The 27,314-nt window shown below is 41.6% G+C and overlaps 2 protein-coding genes across 2 annotated transcripts; one reads left to right on the top strand and one right to left on the bottom strand.

The window, feature by feature from the left end:
• Nucleotides 1–560: 560 nt before the first annotated feature.
• On the top strand, nucleotides 561–13,842 carry LOC139757969 (uncharacterized). Its single transcript, XM_071678904.1, has 5 exons — nucleotides 561–1,933; nucleotides 6,329–6,441; nucleotides 10,200–10,303; nucleotides 11,887–12,008; nucleotides 12,967–13,842. The coding sequence occupies exons 1-5, from the start codon at nucleotides 1,094–1,096 to the stop codon at nucleotides 13,744–13,746; spliced, it is 1,959 nt and encodes a 652-aa protein (XP_071535005.1). The 5' UTR covers nucleotides 561–1,093; the 3' UTR covers nucleotides 13,747–13,842.
• A 3,703-nt stretch (nucleotides 13,843–17,545) lies between these two features.
• LOC139757968 (uncharacterized) lies at nucleotides 17,546–26,966 on the bottom strand. Its single transcript, XM_071678903.1, has 5 exons — nucleotides 25,965–26,966; nucleotides 24,893–25,005; nucleotides 22,750–22,853; nucleotides 19,892–20,013; nucleotides 17,546–18,761 (listed from the first exon to the last, which is right to left on the bottom strand). The coding sequence occupies exons 1-5, from the start codon at nucleotides 26,742–26,744 to the stop codon at nucleotides 17,826–17,828; spliced, it is 2,055 nt and encodes a 684-aa protein (XP_071535004.1). The 5' UTR covers nucleotides 26,745–26,966; the 3' UTR covers nucleotides 17,546–17,825.
• Between the last annotated feature and the right edge of the window lie 348 nt (nucleotides 26,967–27,314).

The raw sequence follows: 27,314 nt of genomic DNA, 5'->3' as shown, positions 1-27,314 counted from the left end.
TCGATATAAAATATAAAAATATATAATAAATTATATAAATATATATATATATATCGTATATTAATATCATATACTTTTCGCAACACAAACGAACAACGCAAATTTGAGCCAGCTTTATGATCTGGGTATTCCCAATTGGGCCATACCTTGTTTTACGCTCTCTCGCTCTCAGACCCTCTTGAATGGAATAGGATCCCTAGTTATGAAAGCAAAAGTAAATATATATATATATTTATTATATATATATATATATATAATATATATATATATATATATATATATATATATATATATATATATATATTTAAAAAAAAAAATTCAGTATATTTCCTCAAACCATTCGTTCCGCCTCGTAGCGTGGAAATGGCTGTTTGAAGAAAAGAAATATATATATATATATATATATATATATATATATATATATATATATATATATATATATATATATATATATATGTGTGTGTGTGTGTGTGTGTGGTGTGTGTGTGTGTGTCTGTGTCTGTGTGTCTGTGTGTGTGTGTGTATTAGTTCATATCCATTACCTAGTACACTTATATCAGTTATTTGCTCCGCCCATGAAGCTCCTTCCGTTGTCTTTTGGTAAATACAGACACAGATGGAGTGCGTTGGGCAATATCACATTTACTACTTCTATGGTCAGCTCTCAGAGGAAGAATAACAAAATCTGTGCACAGTATGCCAGCCGAGGTGATGAGGAAAGATGCTACTTATCCTGCCAAGTTCGGGAAGCTTCGTCCGATTACGTGTAATGTATTATTTTTCAATTTCCTTTCTGGTTTCTCTTTCACCATTACGTTTCTTAAGTCAAATACGATTTAGAAAATAACTTGGTACTGTATTAAAGAAAATGAAGAAAACGTACAGAATACAAATGCCATGTGTGGCTGCATTACTGTAAAGGTTGTGGGGCTAAACACGAACGTTGACGTCACATTGAGCCACGTCTCACATTTCCTTATCGAAGAAAATTGCTGTGTCCTGAAGTTCTCTGTATTTACAGTTGTGTTTGCAGTCTAGAGTGGATTATCAACTACCAGTGATTTATGGAATTGTTTGTCAACGGTGTCAATACATGCAGCCGTGTTATCGACGTCGCCTTTCCCAGAGGTGTTCTATTTTTGCACTCACGATGCAACACACAAAACTGAAAAGACAAACGTTTGTGAAATCCTTTGGTAGTTTCATTGTGTTTTTTGGGATAATATATATATTCATGAGTTCTGATTTGAGTAGAGGCACAGTTTACATTCGTCGTAGAGGACAAGTCAGGTCAGTCAATGCTTGTCCGTCACCCTCTCATCAACCTACCTGCCGAACCCTCTTTACCATCAGTCTTGATGTGCACCACCACCTTCTCCAGACTTCCGCACGTAACTGGACACACAGAGAGGACGTGCGAGGTGATGAGTGGGTCGTCCGAGACTCTGCTGGTGGGAAGGTGGGGGATCGGGAGTGGTGGTCTGCTGCAGCCAAGATTGTACAGCAACTGGTGCAGAAGAGAAGCTCACTGTCTGGAGCTCCCACATCGTATTATTATTCTCTTGCCGCATTTCTTCCTAAATTGCTATCTTTTAGTGACGACAGTCATGGAGAGGAGAGAGATGAAGTAGATGGGGAAATACAGACAAAATACTATCGCGGTGAAAGTCGTGGAAATATAAGTAAACAAACGAACTCGCCATTCTTCCGTGAGAGAAGTCGAGTCGTGGCTGGGGGAGGTGTACTTCCCTACGTTCCCTGCGTCATAGCCTCATACCAGCAACCGGCCGCCTTCACCAAGTGCTTCAGGAGGAGGCTTGAGAGGAAACCTCGGTTGTGGCTCTTCTTCATGGGCGACTCCAAAATCAGAAATTTGTTTACAGAATTCATCAACCGAACTGATTCAGAATATAATTACGCCATCTCATACCTGGTAAGACGAATATTCGTTACTGTATTAAGCGTTGTTGCTAACTAGTTCCACATTCAATGCAGGGCTGGCCCTTCATCTAAGCTCTATACGCTCAGGGGTACCTACTGCCTACCGTTATATGGCAGCCTTCAGCAAGCAGAAATGCTATCCCAGACGCTCTAAATTTTCGATTCATTTTGGGATTCTCCCCCTCCCCCCAAGCTCGCGATTTATTTTCTATTAGGGTGGAGTGTCCCAAAAAAGACACCCAAGGCCCAAAAAGCCTAGGGCCGGCCCTGATTTGATGAACTGAGCATTCGCATCAAGGGAGTGTCTGTAGTAAACTGTAATCTCCATAGGAGCTCGACGTCAACATTTTCCTCTTCTATCTTATGCAAATTTCGTGAATGTCACGTTTTTCAGTGCATGACCTCATCAGGGAGTGAGTCAGAAGGTAGATTGAGTGTATTAAAGGAACAGATGAGGCTTTAACTACCGTGCAGTGGCTACTGGATATGGCAAGATTGAATGTCTTTTGTTTTTGAATTAGTGTCAGGCATTTGTATGCTGACAAATGGCCTTTTAGGAACTAACTTTTATTTCTTTGTACACGAAGCATTACTTTGGTTTTATAGTGGTGGTAAGGAGAGCTGTGAAAATTAACGATAACAGGTTCAGAAGTTTAGTTCTGAGTATTGCAAGTAAGGTCTTTTTATATGACATAACGATTCTCTTCCCAGATGAGATTTGGTGAAGATTCTCGCTCGGGTCCGACTATGTACTTAAACCGTTCAGTTTGTTGACATGCGATTGTCAGGATGTGAATAATGCTGAGATATTTGCTTTCACTCTCGTTTAGGTCGGCCTATCTGGTGAAATAAAACCATTTTGCTTAATTTTCAATTTCTGTAGTTTCTGTCAGTTTTAGCTTCGTTTTGTGAGGAGTACAATGGAGAGCGTTTTGCCAAACGCTTTCCACATATATATATATATATATATATATATATATATATATATATATATATATATATATATATATATATATATATATATTATTATATTATTTTGCTTTGTCGCTGTCTCCCGCGCCTGCGAGGTAGCGCAAGGAAACAGACGAAAGAAATGGCCCAACCCACCCCCACACACATGCACACACACACACACGTCCACACACGCAAACATACACACCCACACATCCCAACGTACACACATATATACACACACAGACACACACATATACACACATGCACACAATTCTCACTGTCTGCCCCTACTCACCCCCATCGCCACCCCGCCACACACGGAATAACATCCCCCTCCCCCCCCCCATGTGCGCGAGGCAGCGCCAGGAAAAGACAACAAAGGCCCCATTCGCTCACACTCAGTCTCCAGCTGTCATGCAATAATGCCTGAAACCACAGCTCCCTTTCCATATCCAGGCCCCACAGAACTTTCCATGGTTTACCCCAGACGCTTCACCTGCCCTGGTTCGATCCATTGACAGCACGTCGAACCCGGTATACCACATCGTTCCAATTCACTCTATTTCTTGCACGCTTTTCACCCTCCTGCATGTTCAGGCCCCGATTACTCAAAATCTTTTTCACTCCATCTTTCCACCTCCATTTTGGTCTTCCACTTCTCCTCGTTCCCTCCACTTCTGACACATATATCCTCTTGGTCAATCTTTCCTCACTCATTCTCTCCATGTGACCAAACCATTTCAAAACACCCTCTTCTGCTCTCTCAACCACACTCTTTTTATTACCACACATCTTTTTTACCCTATTATTACTTACTCGATCAAACCACCTCACACCACATATTGTCCCAAACATCTCATTTCCAGCACATCTACCCTCCTGCGCACAACTATATCCATAGCCCACGCCTCGCAACCATACAACATTGTTGGAACCACTATATGTATATATATATATATATATATATATATATATATATATATATATATATATATATATATATAATCCAATGGGTCGACCGTATGCAGTACCCGCCTTGGGTTGATTATAGCAGTTTGTATTGAGTTCAGTATCATAGCTTAGGTCAGATCCAGTGTTCGTGAGATGAATGATGAAGGATGGGTAGTGAGCATGTGCGTCGAAGTGAATATGTTTGTGCGCTGTAACGGTATATTTAATTTTTCGTGTTTTGAGTCTATTCTTTACCTCACATCGCGAGACGTGGTCAGTCTCCTGGATTCGCTTGGTAAGGTTGAAGGACTGTAGTTAATTTAGTGAGACCGTGTTGTCTATATGTTGTAGCGTCACAGCGTCAGCATATTAGAGAGTCAGGTAGATCACTGATGGAAAGGATGGATGGGATGAGGTAAATCACGGAATCTTGTGTCACATCAACACCAAGGTTGGATTAGCCTGTGTAAGCGCTCTTATAATTGATTCGCATCGAGTGGTTCGTTAGGGAGTTGGGTAAGAGTTTTATTGTAAGTGATCGAGTCATCTTTTACCCTCCTATCTCTTCCATGCGGAGAAGGGAGATTTATATCCTCATATCTCTCATTGTAACTCAAAATTATCCAATTCTTTAAACAATCTCGATCTAAGAATCACTTACCAGATTTGTGGGGTTTTTTTTCTCTTCAAGAGGATTCTTCAAATTCAATACTTTTCTCCTTGTTAAAGGGATGAAATCCTAGTGCTGTCACTAGATACTCCTGTCAAAGGAGTGATGCATATGGAATGTTTTACCAGTTAGCACAGTCCTAGCCGAAAGCAACCCAACTTATTCGTTTAAAGCCACACTTATAAAAGTATGTGTATCTAGTCCACGACTGACATTATTTGCATCTCTAACCACATTTATCCCTGAGTTTCTGAATCATTCCATTATCCCAAACAGCCTTGAGAATATCCAGTTCTTTGAATTCTTCAGTATAATTTTTTTTTTTTTTTTTTTTTTTTTTGTCGCTGTCTCCCGCGTTTGCGAGGTAGCGCAAGGAAACAGACGAAAGAAATGGCCCAACCCCCCCCCCCCCATACACATGTACATACACACGTCCACACACGCAAATATACATACCTACACAGCTTTCCATGGTTTACCCCGGACGCTTCACATGCCTTGATTCAATCCACTGACAGCACGTCAACCCCTGTATACCACATCGCTCCAATTCACTCTATTCCTTGCCCTCCTTTCACCCTCCTGCATGTTCAGGCCCCGATCACACAAAATCCTTTCCACTCCATCTTTCCACCTCCAATTTGGTCTCCCTCTTCTCCTCGTTCCCTCCACCTCCGACACATATATCCTCTTGGTCAATCTTTCCTCACTCATTCTCTCCATGTGCCCAAACCATTTCAAAACACCCTCTTCTGCTCTCTCAACCACGCTCTTTTTATTTCCACACATCTCTCTTACCCTTACGTTACTTACTCGATCAAACCACCTCACACCACACATTGTCCTCAAACATCTCATTTCCAGCACATCCATCCTCCTGCGCACAACTCTATCCATAGCCCACGCCTCGCAACCATACAACATTGTTGGAACTACTATTCCTTCAAACATACCCATTTTTGCTTTCCGGGATAATGTTCTCGACTTCCACACATTTTTCAAGGCTCCCAAAATTTTCGCCCCCTCCCCCACCCTATGATCCACTTCCGCTTCCATGGTTCCATCCGCTGACAGATCCACTCCCAGATATCTAAAACACTTCACTTCCTCCAGTTTTTCTCCATTCAAACTCACCTCCCAATTGACTTGACCCTCAACCCTACTGTACCTAATAACCTTGCTCTTATTCACATTTACTCTTAACTTTCTTCTTCCACACACTTTACCAAACTCCGTCACCAGCTTCTGCAGTTTCTCACATGAATCCGCCACCAGCGCTGTATCATCAGCGAACAACAACTGACTCACTTCCCAAGCTCTCTCATCCCCAACAGACTTCATACTTGCCCCTCTTTCCAAGACTCTTGCATTTACCTCCCTAACAACCCCATCCATAAACAAATTAAACAACCATGGAGACATCACACACCCCTGCCGCAAACCTACATTCACTGAGAACCAATCACTTTCCTCTCTTCCTACACGTACACATGCCTTACATCCTCGATAAAAACTTTTCACTGCTTCTAACAACTTGCCTCCCACACCATATATTCTTAATACCTTCCACAGAGCATCTCTATCAACTCTATCATATGCCTTCTCCAGATCCATAAATGCTACATACAAATCCATTTGCTTTTCTAAGTATTTCTCGCATACATTCTTCAAAGCAAACACCTGATCCACACATCCTCTACCACTTCTGAAACCACACTGCTCTTCCCCAATCTGATGCTCTGTACATGCCTTCACCCTCTCAATCAATACTTCAATACTTCAGTATAATATCAAGTAATATTCTGTTTACAGAACACGACGGAGCCGTGGCCGACGCTGAGACAAAGGCTGGTGCAAGACGAGGTTCGCTGGGGTAACATGGAGGCTAGGACTGAAGCAGCACCGCGCCTGCGCATCTCCTTCAGGTCTGCATTATCATTGCTCTATAACTTCGGAGCTATATTGTTCGTTAAACATAAGTATAACTATGTACAGGGAGTATTATCATATGCTTAGGACTATGAATGGAGTATATTTCTTTCCAAAAATAAGTGTTTAACGAATTCGAATCGAACTGGAAGCAGAGAGTTGGCGTTATCGTAGGCCTGATAAACCCTGCTTGCATTTAGTGTAGTATCTGAATTATAAAGCAAATATTTTGTACGAAGGTAATTATTGCTCCACCGTAAGAGTAATAAACACAGTGAAAACTGACGTAAGAATAAAGGGAATAAGCATTTTTAGCATAGCTGGCAAGTAGAGAAGTGAATCCCTTGCAAGTGAACACGGTAAATGTAAGAGAGATAGAGGGCGTGTGTACCAGGTTCTTTATTTTAGGACGTTAGTTGAGAGCTACAAAGGAAATGAGGAAAGCTTATGCATCATTTAGGGACTTGGAGAAAGCACATGATTTAAAAAGGAAAGGACTTTAAAGTTCTGGCTTTACATGGTGTGCATAGAGATACTTTTAAGTGTCAGAAAGAACTTTTATAAAGGAAGTACGGTAAAGTGATAGTGTGAGTGGCTTGAATTTAGGAGTGCGTCAAGGTTGTGTGTTTTAATCATGGCTGTGTTATGTATGGAGTTGGGGCATTACTTCAGATGAGAACTAGATAGGATGATAATGCTGTTGGTGCTGCAGAAACATGGAGAACAGAATGGAAATCATCGTCTTTGCTGTAGGGAGATGGTGCATTATTCTTTGCTGAAGGACAGGAGTTGGATAGAGTGGCTGATCGCTCTGATGATGTTCAGAGAAAGATGATGATTAAGGTAAAAGGGTGTAAGAACACGAGTTGTTTCTTCCAGGGCAGGATAAGTGAAATATAGAGTAAAACGGTTAACTTGTGTGACATACCAATATCCACGAGAGATGTACACCTTCCGAAAAATCATTCGGCACCATTACGACGTGAAGCAACATGACACAACACACCAGAATTTTTGGAAAATGCCTCTGAGATCCGGCTCATGGTAGGTATCCTGGCCGGCTGAGTTGCCATGTACTCTGTAGCTTGTGATGGTATACATTTTTCAGTGGCTCTACGTGCAGATTGTGCTTGATGAACCAAATTATGCTTCACGATACAAATGAACCACAACAGCAGTGTTCACAATAATACCACAGCAGTATCTCGCCACCGACAGACTTGCGGTCACAGAGTATTTAGATGTAAGGGTCAACCGGTCATCTTGTTATTTGATCAGAGAGGTAAACACGTTTCATCAGATGTTATCTTACTTTTAATTTTGTCAATAGTTAGCGTAGGAAACCCCAGCTACTTGGACATAGTTTGACCAATTTGGAGCAATGCCTGACCAGCCGGACATTTCATGCATTCCCATCCCATCTTACCATGAGTAATCACCTGTTCCCTGCTGTGGTTATGGATTTCATGAAGGTGACAGCTGACAAGTCTGACCACATATTTTCGATCGGGTTGAGGTTCGGTGATTTCGAAGGGTGTGACACACTCGTAACATGTGGCGGATGGTTCTGAAACCGCCTCTTTACAACATTGCTCGTGTGTATGGGCGAGTTGGTAAGAAAGAATGGCGTGTTGTCAGGGGAGACTAATCGCTGCACTGACGAAGCAGGACTTCCTCCAATATCTCGACATACTTGTTCCCTGTGAAACACCGTAAATATGCATTACCATCCTAGTATTGACGGATGAAAGTAATCCATGTACGGCAGGATATTCCACATGCGTTACCTTACTCTGAATTGCCTCTATAAGAAGTATAGGTATGTGACGTAAGATACTGGGGTAATATTCCGGCATTAGTAGCATGTTTCTCATTTTGTCAAACGATTAACCAAACACTTACAGGAAACCAATGCGTCGCGAATGTCAAAAGGATTTATGACACACACGTACAGTCTTGTCTTCGTTCCTTGGGCGCCATACTTTGGTAGTTATTTTCTTATCAGTAGATAACGTCTTCTCATCGCAATAGACGACTTTGACCCAAAATGTAGTACACTTGTCTGCTATAATGCATATTCCACGCGCCGTTGTATGTCCAGCTGGGTAAGCTCCGGCTTCTTTGCTGGTATACAGCCATGGAAACCACGGGATTTTTGCCGGTTTTTAATTGTTTGTGTTGTGCAGGATAATCCAGTTTGTTGACGGGACGGCTGGGGCTGTGGTAAGTAGGGTATTGTCGACGATATGTGTGCTTCCTCCATCCTCAGCAGGCGTTGTGCACCGAGGCCCGCCTCTCCACGTCTATGCTAGGCGTCCCCAGTTTCAACGTAGCGCTGTAGCCGTCGGCCTACGGTGTGCTTGGAGACGCTAACCCGCCTCGCAATTGACCATTGCTGAGACTTGCACTGTGAAGTGCAGTGATAGCTACGCGTGTCTTCTCCGAAGTTTTCATATTGTGTAACATAGCTAGGATTCGAATTATTTATTAACATATATATGTCAGAGAGACATGGTAGTATACTACTTCCTTCTTCATCTTATACTTCAGTGGGATTTGCAAGTAAATATTTACAAAAATCGTAGCTTTTGTGAAGATGTGTACAGTTATGATTCGAAGTAAGCTTTATAAATTCCTACTGCTCGCTTCGAATCTCAACTCAATGCAGGTTGAACAAGTCCCGTTTGCAACATATTCTATACATTGTATTCAGGTACCTAACCTCCTGTGGTTGAAGTTTATATTTACACTAACAGTGTCTCGCATGAATTTCACCACCAATTTCCCCCCCCCCCCCCTACTAATTTTATCATGCTTGTCATACTAGAGAAATATCATACCTCGTTTCGTGACTCATTCCCTGCTTCATAATGTTATGTCAGTCTTACAAAACGCAGATATTGTGTTTTCTTTGCGAAAGTGTTCTATTAATGGACTTTTACATACTTTCCATCATCTACACTTTGTAATGATGTGGACTGATGTTGTTGCATCTCATAACATAAGAAATCCCTAAATGGCATCCCGATTCGTTGGTTGTTATGCACACATTCATAAAGCTTGTGGGTTTTATGATTATATTAGAGAGGGTAATGTAATGCTGTTTAGAGGCTTTCGTATTAACGCTCCTTGTATTCCCGTTTATTAACCGTTAAATGCGACCGTGGCTGCGGAAAACATGTACCGTTCACACATACACACACACACACACACACACACACACATAGGGATACCAACCACACCAGTGATCAGCTGACCGTTGCCGGGCGTATTGGAGATAAGGATGCCGAATGATCTGTAGAGGGTGTACATGTGGTGAGTAACTGTAATACGAAAATAAGTGCCGTGAAGAGATAGCTCGAGAGGGTTCGTTCGTGTCGGGCGCATTGTGGTGGTACTGAAGAAGGTATACAAGGAAGAGATGGACAGATGCTGTGATTCAACTATTTTAATGTTAGAGACATTTCATAAGATTCTGTTGTGTACAACGGAGTGGTTCTGCGTATAGGTGTAAGACGTTAGTCTTGTTTAGGTAATCAACTTACTTTGTGACGTGAGTTATGGAGGAGCTTGAAAGTTGTTGTGACAGCCGAAGGTAACTGTTGCTTACTAGGCCGAGGCTGAAGAAGTCGATAAAGTGAGAGCCTAGTCGTAACTGATCCATCCCATGGAAATGGCTAAAAAGGCAAAGGTTATAAGCATTGTTTACGCAGAAATACAAAAGCAATGTACTCAAGTAAGTTTATTTCTACAGCTTCCAGAAACTGAACCAGATAGATCCCTCAGAGTTCAACGAGGAAATAGCTGACCTGTGGCGATGGGCGTCAGGGGAGCCCTCGCCGGACCTGTTGGTCGTGGGTAAGTCTCCTGCAAGCACCTTTCACAGTTGCTCGACCTCCAGTGACAGAAGGTTCCTCACAGAAAGGTGGATGATCCACCAGTATATGTACGTTACTATGACATCTCTAAGGTGTTACTTGATACGAAACATAGTCTCATACAACAAGAGCAACCCCAATGCAGCCTTAGTGAACATGGCAACAATCAGGATACTGTCATTACAGTATTTATCTAAAGACTTCTTGTGAATTCCCTCCATCCTCTACTTTTATAGCTCCAAGTGTTTGTACTACTGTATTTACAGTGCATTTTTATATGATTTTGCTGCAGTAAGAAATTATCATTATTATTATTACTATTATTATTATTATTATTATTATTATTATTATTATTATTATCATCATCATTATTATTATTTTACTTCCTTGCCCTTCCACGCTTAGTATGCTAGCATTGGGATCAGACAAATAACGGTTCATTTGCACACGTCCAGTCCCATCAAGACATAGCTATCATGCATAATTTGCCGTAATCCGAGTCTGCAGTACACAGCTAAGTCCCACAGACTATTCCATAGTTTTTCTTAACTACTTTGTATACTTTATTTCAGCGCATCGACACTTCTCTTCCTCCTTATACCACAATTCCGGTCCATTGTATCCAGCGCAAGCCTCTCGCCCTCCTGAATCTTCAGGCCTCCCTCCCCTTGTTCCCTCTCTTCTGGCGTATAGATCCATTAGGTCAGTCCCCTTTTCTCGCCTTGCCATCATCTCAAAACTTTTCAATTCATATGCACTATATTTGTGTCCATATACCTCTGCGTTCGTACAGTAAGGCTCTGTGAAATAGTAGCTGTTGGTAATGTATGCCTGATGGGATTTGACCAGTGTCGACCCCGTTGCTCATGGATGTTGGACGAAGGGTATTTGATTACTTGTAATCGAATAGTCATTTATTTTTACAGACGATCATAGCCTAGCCTAATATTAGCGTTCTCGTGTACCACGCAAAAGGTACTGGGTTCGAATCCTGGCTGTTGGAGGGTATTATGTGATATATGTATATAACACCGATTACTATCTGACCTACAGCATAACTCAGTCTCCATCACCTGCCCTTCAACTTAACACTGTGTCCACCACATGCCTTTCAACATAGCACAGTGTCCACCACCTACCCTTCAACATAATACAGTCTCCACCACCACCTACCCTTCAACGTAATACAGTCTCCACCACCTGCCATTCAACATAACACAGTCTCCACCTCCTGCCCTTCAACGTAACACATATCCACCACCAGCCTTTCAACCTAAAGACCGTCTCCACACCTGACCTTCAACATAACACATTCTCCACCACCTGCCCTACAGCATAATATAGTCTCCACCACCTGCCCTACAGCATAACACAGTCTCCACCAGGGCATTAAACTTTTCAGGAATTTTCACGAGGCAAAATTTCAGAAGGGCCCACAATTTCTATCATGATAGAAAGCTCACAAGGAATATTCCAATTCACACTGTTTTACCTTAGTATGTAATGTAATGGTGCCACATCTAGCCTATACCAAACCAAAAATATACGTCTTGCTCTCCGCAGGTTACACCACTTGGATGATGGAGGTGATGAACCTGTACAGCAAGGAGGCTAACATGTACACTGCCAACGTCCTTGATTTGCTCATGGAGAAACACTCGGTTGTTGTGCCTCTGCTGGAACAGGTGAGATGCACAAACTTGACGGATCTTAGTATGAAGTCTGTAATACACAGCGTTTCTCTGTAACTGTAATACACAGCGTTTCTGTATAACTGTAATACACAGCGTTTCTGTATAAGTTAAGGAATATCATGCTTAAATCCATAAACCCAAGATCCCGTCAAGGATTTTTAACTAACTTATCAGTACAATTTACTCGCTGCGTAGGACTAGGCTTTCACTTTTTCTCTCTACAAATCAGGCTCAGCCATTCTTCTCCTCTCTTTACGAATCATTATTGGTTCCATTTAAGGATCGTTCCGTCCATGTGGGGCGATGCATCAAGGAAACTAGTTGAAATAAGGTGAACCTCTTCATTGCTAATACATAATCAGGGTCTACAGTGATATGGGAACTCTTAGTGAAGCAGCAGCATGTTGAGTGGCGTATACAATTGACGGAGGTCAGATTCATGCACCCACGTGTTTTCTTACTGCTTTTGGGACGTCACCGAACGAGAAACAACCGAATCTAACGACCCAACGTCAATCATAAGACCGAAATGAATTCTCTCGTATGTCTGTCTCCCGTCTTTGTAAGCCACTGAAGGTTTCACTTGATTTCTCAAATGTGTATGTTGACAGTGATATATTCGACTCGTATTGTATATTTTCTCCTTATAATCGAGATGAGATTCACGATGTAGAATTTTCTTTTCTTTCGCCCATTTTGCTTTCCACTTATATTTTGGTTGTTGGCTACAATATCCCTCTGGATTACTATGCAGACTCAGGCACACGTACTGATGTGGACTGTATCTTCAAACAAGAGGATTTTGGTTTTCGAAAGTTGACTTAAACCCAGTTTATCAAGTGCTTGCCCTTCCTTTTTGAAGAAAATTTTAATTGAGCAACGTAAGAGATTTCATTTTACATATATTCCATTACATTATAAATCTTCATAATGATTGAAACGCTTCCAGATTTCCCGTCGGTCGAGAGTGTTGGTGCTGCCACAGAGTCGCCTCCGACCACACTCCGTTGCATGGCCCAACCTGCGGGGCGCCTTCACCGATGCCATCTTTGACTGGAGCGAGATGACCTTCCTTCATTTACTGAGGCAGCACACACACAGCCATGGCTCTGAGGTTGCTGGGAGAGAGAACCTCAGTGACCCTTGGGAACCTGATGGAGACACTGAAGACCACAAGCACATCCACAACCTTGCATCTTGCACTCCTCCACACAATCGCATGTTGCCCAAGGATGAGGCTTTCCGAGATGGGCCTCAATCAGACAGGGTCTCAGAGCGAGGTTGGACCCCGCAGTACCAAACAAGAATGAACGAGACCAAACAAGGAGCTACAGTACACCAGAAATACCAAAGATCATCTGGCAGTACAGATGCCAACCCAAGATCCCTTGTGACTAGGCAGGAAACTAGGAACCCAGTGGAAAATTCAGTACCACAGGGAACCACAGAGCGAGCCTTGACATTCCTCGACCACTTGATCCCCACGAGGAGTTCCTCTGGAGTGTGGTGGTGGGACTCGAGCCTGCCCCTAAACCTGGCCGGCATCTTGGAGTGTAGTGAGCTATATAATCGCGGCCTGGCGTCTCATCGCATATATAGAGAGGATGTGCTTCAGTGCATGGACGTGCAGCATGCAGGCTGGGCCACCAACAATGACCTGGTGACCATGTTGCTTAACCTCCTCTGCAACTCGGTGGCAGGACTGCATCACACTTACTGCTGCACGTAGTGTACAGCTTCTCTCTCTCTCTCTCTCTCTCTCTCTCTCTCTCTCTCTCTCTCTCTCTCTCTCTCTCTCTCTCTCTCTCTCTCTCTCTCTAATTAATACCGCCACGCTTTCGTCTCTCGAGGTGACAACTTTGAATCGTCTATGTTGATATATCTAGCCACGGTATTTCTGCTAATATCTTTAAATTCCTGATCTCCATCAGCAATATATTTAAATCCTCCTAGAACAATTTTGCATTCTACCCAGATTCCCAGAGTGCACTCATTCCAAGCCATAAAACATTATTCCACTGCATCCCATACTTATAGAAGGCTAAAGTTGAACTGTTAGATTCCAATTTTAAGCAAGAGACTTGATCTTTGTTGGTGTTTCCTGGACATGTTAGTATCAGTGGTAATAAAAATGTAGATACTAAGGCTAAATCTGCTATATTTGACTACATGTATGTGAAAGATTTATCACAATGACTGTGTGTTGGTTGTAAATGGTAAACCAGATGCAATTTGGAAATTCAGCAGAATACCAAACTGATGAAGAAAAGACGGGTGTTCAAGTATGGCCTTTTTTATTCAACAGTAATCACCCTTTTGAGATTTTTTTGTGGACTGAGTTTTAATCATTCAGTGTTGACTTGTGGAGTGGAGACCTGCTCCAGTATATGACACCTATACTTTGCACTGCAATATTACCGTGAACCATATACTGACGGATTGCTGAAAATACATTAGTCTTCGGAATCAAATATGAATTACCTTATGACAATGAATCAAGGAAAAGTATTCGAGAAATTTTGATAATGTAAATAGTTTGATGTACTTCTTAAAGGAAGTCGAAATATATGACGGTATGAAAATATATACAGTTGTAATTATGTTTTTTCCAGTAACTCCAACGGCAACTGATGTTAGCAACAGTATCTTGCAAGTACTTTTCGGGAAAGCATCCAATGGCGTAACCTCACGAACCTACCCACGGATCGGAGTGTATAACCCTAAAGGTAGGTCAGACAGGCTCGTCTAGCCCAGGAGAAGAGGATGTATCCATCAGGTTAGCCAGATAGGATCCAGCACAATGGCGACCCGGGAATAATACCCCATGTTTATCCTTTTTTTATTCACAATAGCTGTGCAAGTATGATTTATAGGAACACATGTATTTCCTAAGTACTTATGATAGACTATATGAGTTTTCATCGATATATCAAAGCAGTTGAATTGTTAAATCACACCGACAGTCAGGGTACTTTATGTCATGTTTAAGAGATGATTACAGTAGAGTTTTGGAAGAATTTAAAAGTTTGTGGACGCTTTTAATATGTAGAGGTTCCCAACATGTAGACTCCTCCAGTAAGTGGAGTCCCCTAGTATGTGGAGGAACCTAGTATGTGGAGGACCCTAGTATGTGGAAGACCCCAGTAGGAGACCTACAGTATTTGGAAGCCTTCAGTAAGTGGAGGATCCCAGTTTGTAGAGGCTTCAGGTATATGTGGAGGTCCGGTTGATGAGAGCCCAGCATGTGGAAGCTCCCAGTGGGTGAAGGCCCCCGGGGGAGACAATACTGCACTGCAATATTTATACCACAGTAAACCCGACTCCGGCCAGGCCTGCTTTTGTTAGTGTTGGTCCCTGTAAGCAGGTTCCTACTACAGCAATTAAGGTTTGTTCAGTTTTCAAAACCTAAAATTTTGCTTTACATGGTCTGATCATGTCAGTGACACGTAATTACCTTTTCTATTGTAGATGATATGGTAGTAGAAATGTAAATGAAAAAAAAAATGTAAAAGATGAATGTGGTAATGTTAAGGATGAAATGAACAGTTAAGACGATACAAACATCAAAAATCATGAACATCAAAGAAGTCGAATTAAGTATCCTGAATTACGTAAAACTAAGAGGCCAATGTTCCATCATGGCGATCGAATACTGTCTTTACAAACATTATATATATATATATATATATATATATATATATATATATATATATATATATATATATATATATATATATATTATATAAAGGTATAACCAAAACTCCACTAGCATCAAGCTACGGAGCGGGTGAAGTTACTCTAGCTATGCTATCAAATAACTTCTCAGAAAATGAGTCCACTTCTCCTTACAGCTGGAAGTATCGCAGCCTCAGACACTAGTTTCTACAGTGTCCTATTCTAGTCGGCCACCAAAGCCGTGGTAAACAGCAACTGACACCTCCCCAACAGACCCAGCCCTTTCTCACTCCCCCCCCCCCAAAAAAAAAAATGTCACCACCTCACCACCCCATCCATGAACGAGTTTCACAACCATGGAGACATCACACCATCACACTCTACTCCTCTTCTTACTCGTATATACACTCTACTGTCGATAGAAACCCCTCAATGCTTCTCGTAGCTTTCTTCCTATACCATATATTCGTAACAGCTTCCTCAAGGCATGTCTGTCACCATATCCTTTCTCCACATTTATATATTACATATTTGTATCATTACATCCACCCTTAGAGGAAAATGAAGGTAATTAACCCAGCCGAATTTTTTCAACGAATTTGGAACTTTCGTTCGATTGCGTTGACATATGGCACTTTTTTCATTCATTTAATCTGTTGTTACCTTTTTCACAAGTGCATTTAGGAAATCGTTATATTTTCCATGGTAGCTGACATCATATATAAGTCGATTAAGGGAAATGTACTTTAATGAAATGTGATATGTGTGGTTGGCAAAGTTTCTCAGGCAAACGCACAGTCAATGCTGAGCCACGTGTAACATTTGTTTACCTAAAGTCCCGTGTTTCCATACTAGTTCAGAGTGCTTGCAGCTGCGCTTGCATTCTGGAGTGCTAGTGTTTCATTGACTTGCTCGTCAGTGGTGTTGCGGGAATTGTGTATTAATGTTTACGGTTGTGTTATTATTGCTGAATACTCTAGTGCATCACAGGAGACTGAACATTCAAACGCTTTTAAAACCTTTTAGTATTATCGTAATTTTTGGTATGATATATCTGTTTCTGGGTCCTGATGTGAGTAGAAGCACAAATAACCTCGGGCAGATTGGACCCATTCAGAGACCCATGTAAACATAAGACCAAAGTAGTTCTTGCTCTCATTTTCTTTGGCTGCTGATGGTGCAACATCTGCTATAAGCTTCGACAGCCCTAATATTCCCATGCTGACAACGTGACAACAAACGTGAAGGAACAGTTGCCGAGAAGCTTAGGTAAACAACTAACCGAAACAGCTGGTCAAAAGCCCGACAATTTTACCCCATCCCAACATGCAGTAAAATCATTTTTCATTAATATTACGCGTATTTGATAATGTATACACCCAATATTGTCTTAAAAACGTATATCATAATGATATACATCTTTACCAGGATAGTGTATTACTTCGAATTGAATATTCGTCCAAAGCGTCGTCGTATTTTGAGGGATACAGGCTCAAATAGTTGCATTGGTACAATTGTCTTTTTGCACATTTTCCTAATATCGTTCACATCTGTGCTCGACTCGTGTTTGATAAAGTGACACGGATTTAAGCTGCAGTATATTCGCATTTAAGGTTGATGGGTTTCTTTGGGTCTATCAGAGTTAATGTAAGTGACATTGAAATTACTTGTAGGTACTGGCATATATTACATGTTATAATCTCTTCTATTCACATACAAAACTTATCTCGGTGATGAAGTTTTGTCTCGTCTGTTGGAATTAAATTCATGTCGAAAATAACTAGAAAACAGACTGAATGTGCATGTGACTAAAAATAAACACATCGAAGACAGGAATTATATCTAATGTAAGATTTACTTAACAAGCACTTTATTCTATCTCAGTTAAGTACACTTTACAGGAGTACAGTGGTGCTGAGTGAAGAACCGGTGCGGACTCACTCAAGTTGTGGTAAGAGAGTGTGGAGGAAATCTGTTCATATAATATGTCAGTTTAAAGATGACATTCTTGCTTGTGCAGTTTTAGAAAAGGTAAACACCCGTAATAAACCAAACGATTATGGGACTTTTCATCACGGTACAATGTCACCAGGAGGCACGATAGTGTGGAACTATGAGGCAGAGAGACAAACTCTACGTGCAGCAGTAAGTGTGATGCAGTCCTGACACCGAGTTGCAAAGGAGGTTAAGCAACATGGTCACCAGGTCATTGTTGGTGGCCCTGCCTGCATGCTGCACGTCCAAGCAATGAAGCACAGCCTCTCTATATATGCGATGATACGCCAGGCCGCGATTATATAGCTCATTACACTCCAAGATGCCGGCCAGGTTTAGGGGCAGGCTCGAGTCCCACCACCACACTCCAGAGGAACTCCTCGTGGGGATCAAGTGGTCGAGGAATGTCAAGGTTCGCTCTGTGGTCCCATGTGGTGTTGGGATGTCGTGTGGAGTCCCGATTTCTTCTGCTGGCCTCCTCGTTCTTCGGTCAGTATTTGGCGCCTTGTTTTGCTCTGTGGTCCCCTGTGGTTTCAGGTCCTCGGTTGTGGTCTCGAATGTCTCTCGGATTCCTTGTGGTTTTGAGCTGTCCTCGGCGATCCTAGCTCGACCTGTTCTTAGGTCATCCCTTGTGGTCATAGGTTGATTTGTGGCCTCCTGTTGGGTACTGGTTTGTACCGTGGTCTTGGGTCTTAGGTTGGCATCAGTAACGTCAGGCGATCTTTGATCTTGTAGCATTGTAGTTTGCCGCCTGGTCTCGTCTGTGCTTGGATGGTCCTGTAGCGTCCAGTCTCGCTCTAAGGTCCTGTATAATCGTGGTTCACCTCGGGAAGCCTTATCTATGGCCAGGAAGTGTCTGGGTGGTGGTGCACTGTGAGACACATGGCTGCTGTTGTGCATGTGATTTTCACCGTCTCCACGGCCCTCTCTGTACTGTTTCAGCAGATGGAGGAAGGTCATTTCACTCCAGTCAAAAATGGCATCTGATAAAGCACCTAGCAAAGTGACCCATACCTCGGAGTGTGGTCGGAGGCGGCTCTGTGGCAGTACCAACACTCTTGATCGATGGGAAATCTGGAAGTGTTATAATAATCATTATAGATATTTATGACAAAAAATGCATGTAAAATGTGATTTATGTTCTAACCTCATTTTTTTCTCTTTTTCCTAAATATATAAACATTTAGAAAGTCCGTATGTTTGTTTAAGGAGAAGGCCGACTTACCCTAAATATATTAGGGAGTGGGAGCAACTTTCTAAACCAAGAAAATGAATGATTAATATAAGATAGAAAATAAAATGAAAATATTTGGCGCAACATCCCACACCAGTACGTGTGCCAGATTTTACAGAATATTTGCAAAGGATTCTGAAAAGTTGACAACCACCAAACTAATCATATGAATGAAAAAAACAATACTGCAAGAATTATTGAGTTCCTGAGATAAAAGAGGAGACAGTGTATTTGTTAATAACTTGTACTTCTCATTATAATAAATAACGTTTCATTGTACATTACCATGTAAAGAAAATGAAGTCTAACTCACGGATTAATGAAGAGAAAATTACTTGAAACTCTCATGACATTATCACTGGGTGTGTGATAAAGTGGCATTATTCTAAACTTCATCTTTTATCCAATAAGTTGGGTGAAGTGTTAGAGCCCAGGTCGAGTATTGGGTTAAACTATCAAAAGGATAATACTGTAATGTTACGTAAGCCATAAGTATGTCTGCGAAAAGTTCTTTCCTTTGTTTTACCTTAATCACAAGTTATGATAATCAACAATGATGTATCTTTACTGAGGGTTATTGTGTAACATGATATGAGACTGTTATTGTATCTACCTAGATGGAGGGTACAAAATGGTACCAAAGATAATATGTCCAGACAAACAGACAGACAGGCAGACTGACTGACTGATTGAGTGACAAACAGAAGGCTAAGGACAACATAAGTGAATCCCTGTACTGGTAACACGACAGTGCTGAAGATCCTGAAGAGACCATGGCTTTGGTCATGATATGCCCTGCTATAGAGAGGTTCTCTGCAGAACAGACCTGAGATGACGTAGTATTTACGAATCTTTTGGGAGAACTTGGCTACAGCAATGCTATCCCCTGCTGAAGAGGGACCACCTCTTCAGTACAGAGTGAAGATCAAGATCCAACAGATTCATCCACACATATGGCACGCAGTCTCACCTGTTCCAACAAGGGCACAATAACGGAATGTTTCTCCATCAATAGGTCAAGGATGTCGCCCGTGTACACATAAGCCTTGTTCAGATACAGGTTCCTCGCCCCGATTATCCAGGAGGTGTAACCTGAGATCATTAAACGCAGCTAGAAACTAGGAATTATACAGTACATAAGGACAATATAGGCAATATATATATATATATATATATATATATATATATATATATATATATATATATATATATATATATATATATAATACTTTGTCGGTCTCCCGCGTTAGCGAGGTAACGCAAGGAAACAGACGAAAGAATGGCCCAACCCGCCCACATACACATATATACACACTCGTCCACACAGAGCACATATACATACCTATACATTTCAACGTATACATATATATACACACACAGACATATACATATATACACATGTACATAATTCATACCGTCTGCCCTTATTCCTTCCCGTCGCCATCCCGCCACACATGAAATGACAACCCCTTCCCCCGCACGCGCGCGAAGTAGCGCTAGGAAAAGACAACAAAGGCCACATTCGTTCACACTCAGTCTCTCGCTGTCATGTATAATGCACCGAAACCACAGCTCCCTTTCCACATCCACGCCCCACAGAACTTTCCATGGTTTACCCCAGACGTTTCACATGCCCTGGTTCAATCCGTTGACAGCACGTCGACCCCGGTATACCACAACGATCCAATTCACTCTATTCCTTGCACGCCTTTCACCCTCCTGCATGTTCAGGCCCCGATCACTCAAAATCTTTTTCACTCCATCTTTCCACCTCCAATTTGGTCTCCCACTTCTCCTCGTTCCCTCCACCTCTAACACATATATCCTCTTGGTCAATCTTTCCTCACTCATTCTCTCCATGTGACCAAACCATTTCAAAACACTCTCTTCTGCTCTATCAACCACACTCTTTTTATTACTACACATCTCTCTTACCCTTTCATTACTTACTCGATCAAACCACCTCACACCACATATTGTCCTCAGACATCTCATTTCCAGCAAATCCACCCTCCTCCGCACAACTCTATCTATAGCCCACGCCTCGCAACCATATAACATTGTTGGAACCACTGTTCCTTCAAACATACCCATTTTTGCTTTCCTAGATAACGTTCTCGACTTCCACACATTTTTCAACGCTCCCAGAACTTTCGCCACCTCCCCCACCCTATGATTCACTTCCGCTTCCATGGTTCCATCCACTGCAAAATCCACTCCCAGATATCTAAAACACTTCACTTCCTCCAGTGTTTCTCCATTCAAACTTACCTCCCAATTGACTTGTTCCTCAAACCTACTGTACCTCATAACCTTGCCCTTAATCACATTTACTCTCAGCTTTCTCCTTTCACACACTTTACCAAACTCAGTCACAAGCTTCTGCAGTTTCTCACCCGAATCAGCCAACAGCGCTGTATCATCAGCAAGCAACAACTGACTCACTTCCCAAGCTCTCTCATCCACAACAGACTGCATACTTGCCCCTCTTTCCAAAACTCTTGCATGCATTCACCTCCCTAACAACTCCATCCATATACATAATAAACAACCATGGAGACATCACGCACCCCTACCGCAAACCAACATTCACTGAGAACCAATCACTTTCCTCTCTTCCTACATGTAGACATGCCTCTAACAACTTACCTCCCACACCATATATTCTTAATACCTTCCACAGAGCATCTCTATCAACTCTATCATATGCCTTCTCCAGATCCATAAATGCTACATACAAATCCATTTGCTTTCCTAAGTATTTCTCACATACATTTTTCAAAGCAAACGCCTAATCCACACATCCTCTACTATTTCTGAAACCACACTGCTCTTCCCCAATCTCATGCTCTGTACATGCCTTCACCCTCCCAATAAATACCCTTCCCAGGAATACTCAACAAACGTATACCTCTGTAATTTGAGCACCCCTTTGCCTTTGTACAATGGCACTATGCAAGCATTCCGCCAGTCCTCAGGCACCTCCCCATGAGTCATACATACATTAAATAACCTTACCAACCAGTCAGCAATACTGTCACCCCCTTCTTTAATAAATTCCACTGCAATACCATCGAAACCCGCTGCCTTGCCAGCTTTCATCTTCCGCAAAGCTTTTACTACCTCTTCTCTATTTACCAAATCATTCTCCCTAACCCTCTCACTTTGCACACCACTTCGACCAAAACACCCTATATCTGCCACTCTATCATCAAACACATACAACAAACTTTCAAAATACTCACTCCATCTCCTCACATCACCACTACTTGTTATCACCTCCCCATTAGCCCCCTTCACTGATGTTCCCATTTGTTCCCTTGTCTTACGCACTTCGTTTACTTCCTTCCAAAACACCTTTTTATTCTCCCTAAAATTTAATGATACTCTCACCCCAACTCTCATTTGCCCTCTTTTTTGCCTCTTGCTCCTTTCTCTTGACCTCCTGCCTCTTTCTTTTATACATCTCCCAGTCATTTGCATAACTTCCCTGCAAAAATCCTCCAAATATATATATATATATATATATATATATATATATATATATATATATATATATATATATATATATATATATATATATATATATATATATATATATATATATATATATATATATATATATATATATATATATATATATATATATATATATATATATATATATATATATAAAAGATAAGTGTAAATGGTTGCTAAGACAGCCTACATAAATAGTGAGGGAAAGTCACTGTGGCTGGGATGGGGCTGACTGCTGGTTACTGTTATAGTGGAACCTCCAGTTATGGAAGGTTGAACAATTGTGGAAGGTGTGTGCAGGAGACTTACCCACGACCAGCAAATCCGGCGAGGGCTCCCCCGATGCCCACCGCCACAGATCAGCTATCTCCTCGTTGAACTCTGAGAGTTCTATCTGGTTCAGTTTCTTAAAGCTGTAAAAGTGATCCTGGGTTAGTGGATTTCTTATAAATCCTTACGTAGATAATATTTTTATCGTTAACTTCGTAGTCATTTCCATGGGTTGGATCAGGTACACATACAGGCCACGACATCCCCAACCCAGGCCTGGTGGGCTACTGTGTTCTTAGGCTGTCAACTTGTACAGCTGCACAATAATCGTTTGTCATATGAGACCATTGTCTCACATCCACATACAGAGCCACCCAGCGTTCACATCTGAAATACCTCTATCCTTTACAAATAAAGTTTATTCAGAACGTTTGTCCACCTGTTCTACCTCTCTTTATACCTTCATCAATACCACCATATACATAATTGACTAACCTATCTTCTTATATGCATCCACCGCGAACGTATCATTCTAATAGTCTATAATCCACAAACCCTTGTAAGGATTTCTTTTACTACATAGCCTCACATCTCTATTCCTAGGTAAATTCAGGTGTCATATCCATACACCAGGCTTGGGACGACTATCCTATCATGCAAGCTTCTTGCACGTTCGATATTCAATTGAATTCTTTCCACTCATCAATGCCAGCCCACGGTTACGGACACTCAAAACCTGAGTTAGGTTATAACGTATACCATTGTTCACACAAAAAAGTTGGTTTAACTTCATGTTACTTTCAGCATTATCAGATCGACCCACCTCTCCATCTTGCTCCTCCTGTGGTTCTGCACAACGCCTGTGGCGACTTCCATTCCGTTCCATCTTGGTTCAGCGCCTCCACCGTCATCACACCACCTCGCTCGCATCTCACGTAATGCCTTAACCATAGGTTCACACACAACCATCCATGTTGACCGCATAAACTGAAGTCATACTTACGCACCTAATTCAAACAACTCACTAAAACCACCATTCTGCTCTCCCACATGTACTACCCCATGTATGAAAACTCATAACCACACTCAGAAGATAACCTCCGTGCCTCTTATAGGGTTAGGAATTCCCAGTCCTTCCATCTTAAGTTTAAAATGAAACTTTTCCAGTTCCATATATATATATATATATATATATATATATATATATATATATATATATATATATATATATATATATATATATATATTCTTTCATACATTTGCCATTTCCCGCGTTAGCGAGATAGCGTTAAGAACAGAGGACTGAGCCTTTCAGGGAATATCCTCACTTGGCCCCTTTCTCTGTTCCTTCTTTTGGAAAATTAAAAACGAGAGGGGAGGATTTCCAGACCCCCGATCCCTCCCCTTCTAGTCGCCTTCTACGACACGCAGGGAATACGTGGGAAGTAATCTTTCTCCCCTACATATATCCACTTTTTCCCTAGAACTTTCTCAATTATCATGTTAGATATAAAAATCTGATCTACAAACCTGTACCCTTCATGGATCCTCCATGTTTTCAACCGACAAAGGATTCAAAAACTTTTAATCATTTAATAATTTAATGTCCTTCTTGCCAGCTGCTTTAAGGAGAATCATTTTTCTGATTCTTCCGGCAGTTCTTTTCTTTATTCCCTTTGAATTCACACAACAATCAGCGCTTTCCCAAAAACTTCTAAGAGTTTAGTTTTCGATACCATGCGTAATATGGTCCAAGGTTTTCAACCTTATACCTCAACAAGTGCTACATCGGTAGAGTTTACAATAATATTGTCTCATCTAGGTATTAGGCTACTATTGTCTCTTAATGTGTTGCAGGTATGCACACAATATATACTCCAGCTTTCGACAGGTCCCCATTCATCGACCACCATCAATGGGAAGGATGAACAGTTGGATCAGTTGCGAGCCGGCTGCCACTACCAGGGTTCGAAAACAGGAAAACTCATTGAGGGTCGCTATGTTTACCACTGCACTACGTAGGCTCTGTGAGCTAACACTCGATAACACGTAAAGTAAAGCGTTCAAAAATTAGATATACCATCAATATTCCTCAGCAAAGGATAATGTTCTCGCTATATATACGTCTATTTAAGAAATGAAAACTGTAGTTCAGAGGTTATAGAATTTAGACGATACAGACCTGAAGGAGATGCGCAGGCCCCGTGCTACGCTGGTAGAGGCCTCCATGTCACACCAGCGGACTTCGCGCTTCATCAACTTTTGCCTCAGCGTCGGCCACGACACCGTCATGTTCTGTAGGCCGCATAGTATTTGATATTTGTAGTTCGGTTGTGGATCCTGCAAATAATCTAACACAAAAATTGATTCCTGAGACGCGAATGAGGTGCACCCGAAACGGACGAAGAGCGGCCTCATTCCCACACATCATACACCGAAACTAGATCATCCCTATTCACAGTCAAGCCCCACAGACCTTTCCGTGGTTTTGCCTGACCTCTTCATATGCCATGGTTCAGCCCACTAACAACATATCACCCCTTACAAACCACATCGCTCTGATGCACTCTATCCTATGTACGACTCTCAGGCTCTCATCCGATACAATTTCTTATAAGCTACAAAGATCCGGATCACCGAATATTCGAACGATGCAATATCAGGATAAATATTTTCCGAGATGTCCAAATTTTAATTCTATATTCATTATCGGCAACAGTGACATCATTACAGGGCTTAAGGGTAACAACCAGCGATCAGCAAGTACTCGCAACCAATTTTACCAAGTCCAGCATTCAAATCTCATATATATATATTTTGTAACGGAAAAATGAATTATACTGGGAAGTTTATTCATTCTTATCAATCTAACATTGATGAAAAAACACCTTTTGGTCAGCTATATGAAACAATGTGACACAACATATAATGTAAGCCAGTTTAATCAATTACAATAACTAATTAGTGCTACGTATAAATAAACTTGCTGGAACAATAGATACAGAAGCTCCAGACTTTTGAGTGTATTTCAAGCCATTTTCATAGATCCTTGAGAAACATTTGAAAGCTACGAGTTCTGAGAACATTTCTCCAGCAAGTTTACTTACGTCAATGCTTCATGTGTATATGTAATTTACAACAAGAATTTCGGTACTATCTAGGTCAGAGATGTTGGTATTTCTCGCCTCAATTATTCATATATCAAAATGCTTGTTATTCCCTGCCCTTGCTACTGTAACACACTGAAAACTTACCTGGTATGAGATGGAATAATTATATTCTGAATCAGTTCTATTGATGAAGTCTGTAAATAAACCTCTAATTTTGGAGTCGCCCATAAAGGAGAGCCACAGCTGAGGCTTCTTCTCGAGCCTCGTCCTGACGCACTTGGTGAAAGCGGTCGGCTGCTGGTATAAGGCTATGACGCAGGGAACGTAGGGAAGTACACCTCCCAAGGCCATGACTCGACTCCGCTCGCGGAAGAATGGCGAGTTTGTTTGTTTCATTGTAATTGCAGGATCTAGGCCGCTGTAGTCTTTAATCTGTATTGTTCCATTTGCTTCATCTCTCTTCTCCCCATCATGACTGTCGTCACCAAAAGACAGCAATTTAGGAAGAAGTGCGGCAAGAGAATAATAATACGATGTGGGAGCTCCAGACAGGAAGCTTCTCTTCTGCACCAGTTGCTGTACAATCTTGGCTGCAGCAGACCACCACTCCCGATCCCCCACCTTCCCACCAGCAGAGTCATCGACGACCCACTCATCACCTCGCACGTCCTCACTGTGTGTCCCGTTATGTTCGGAAGTTTGGAGTAAGTGATGATGCACATCATGAGTAATGGTGAAAAGGGCACGGCAGGTGTGGGGAGAAGCGGGTGACTGGCGAACAATGGCAGGTCTAATGGGCCTAACCTGCTCTAACATAGTGCTTCTACTTACGTCAGAACTTATTAATGAATATATCACACCAAGAACCATGAAGAAACTAAGAAATTTTATGAACGTTTGGACGCCCAATTTCCTGTGATGCATTCTACGTGAACAAAAGAAAAAAGTTCCTTGTGAGTTCCAGTTAACAGTAACACTACTGCTCGATTAACACCGTTCAGAAGCAATGTAGCAAACCATTATTATTGGCTGAACCAATCCAGAAGGCAAGCTCAGCTGCAAATACGCAGAACTATTTCGTAAGCACGTAACTTTGCCGTGTGTAAACAAATGTCGGACGTGTCTCAACGTTGTCAACACGCTCATACGTAGCACTGAATCTTCGCCAACCAAACACAGCAGGTCTCTCATATATATTTCCTTCATTTATTTTAAAAATAGTATCATGCTTTGTCCTGAAGAGTACATGCTACTAGTGAAAATTTCCTTCGTCTCTGTATACTTGCAAAAGCTTCCTCAAACGTGGAGGAGGATAAGCTGTCACTTTCCTCATAGCCTAGACCAGCGTATGGATTTCTCTCTCCTCTCTCTCTCTCTCTCTCTCTCTCTCTCTCTCTCTCTCTCTCTCTCTCTCTCTCAGCATTGATGGTGTACGCAATTATTGTGATGTTGCCCGACGTATTCCTTTTATATTATGGTTATATGCCAGCATGT

This window comes from Panulirus ornatus, chromosome 29, assembly GCF_036320965.1.
Source record: "Panulirus ornatus isolate Po-2019 chromosome 29, ASM3632096v1, whole genome shotgun sequence".
Taxonomy (NCBI): domain Eukaryota; kingdom Metazoa; phylum Arthropoda; class Malacostraca; order Decapoda; family Palinuridae; genus Panulirus; species Panulirus ornatus.
Note: the sequence above shows the minus strand (reverse complement) of the source record. Positions and strands in the feature narration are given on the sequence as shown.

Coding starts and splice junctions, on each gene's coding strand:
- LOC139757969 (XM_071678904.1), top strand. CDS start 1,094: ATGCAGCCGTGTTATCGACGTCGCCTTTCCCAGAGGTGTTCTATTTTT. Junction 1,934..6,328: donor ATTACGCCATCTCATACCTG/GTAAGACGAATA, acceptor TTCTGTTTACAG/AACACGACGGAGCCGTGGCC. Junction 6,442..10,199: donor CGCCTGCGCATCTCCTTCAG/GTCTGCATTATC, acceptor TTATTTCTACAG/CTTCCAGAAACTGAACCAGA.
- LOC139757968 (XM_071678903.1), bottom strand. CDS start 26,744: ATGCATCACAGGAAATTGGGCGTCCAAACGTTCATAAAATTTCTTAGT. Junction 20,014..22,749: donor GCCGGATTTGCTGGTCGTGG/GTAAGTCTCCTG, acceptor TAATGATCTCAG/GTTACACCTCCTGGATAATC. Junction 18,762..19,891: donor TTGTGCCCTTGTTGGAACAG/GTGAGACTGCGT, acceptor TAACACTTCCAG/ATTTCCCATCGATCAAGAGT.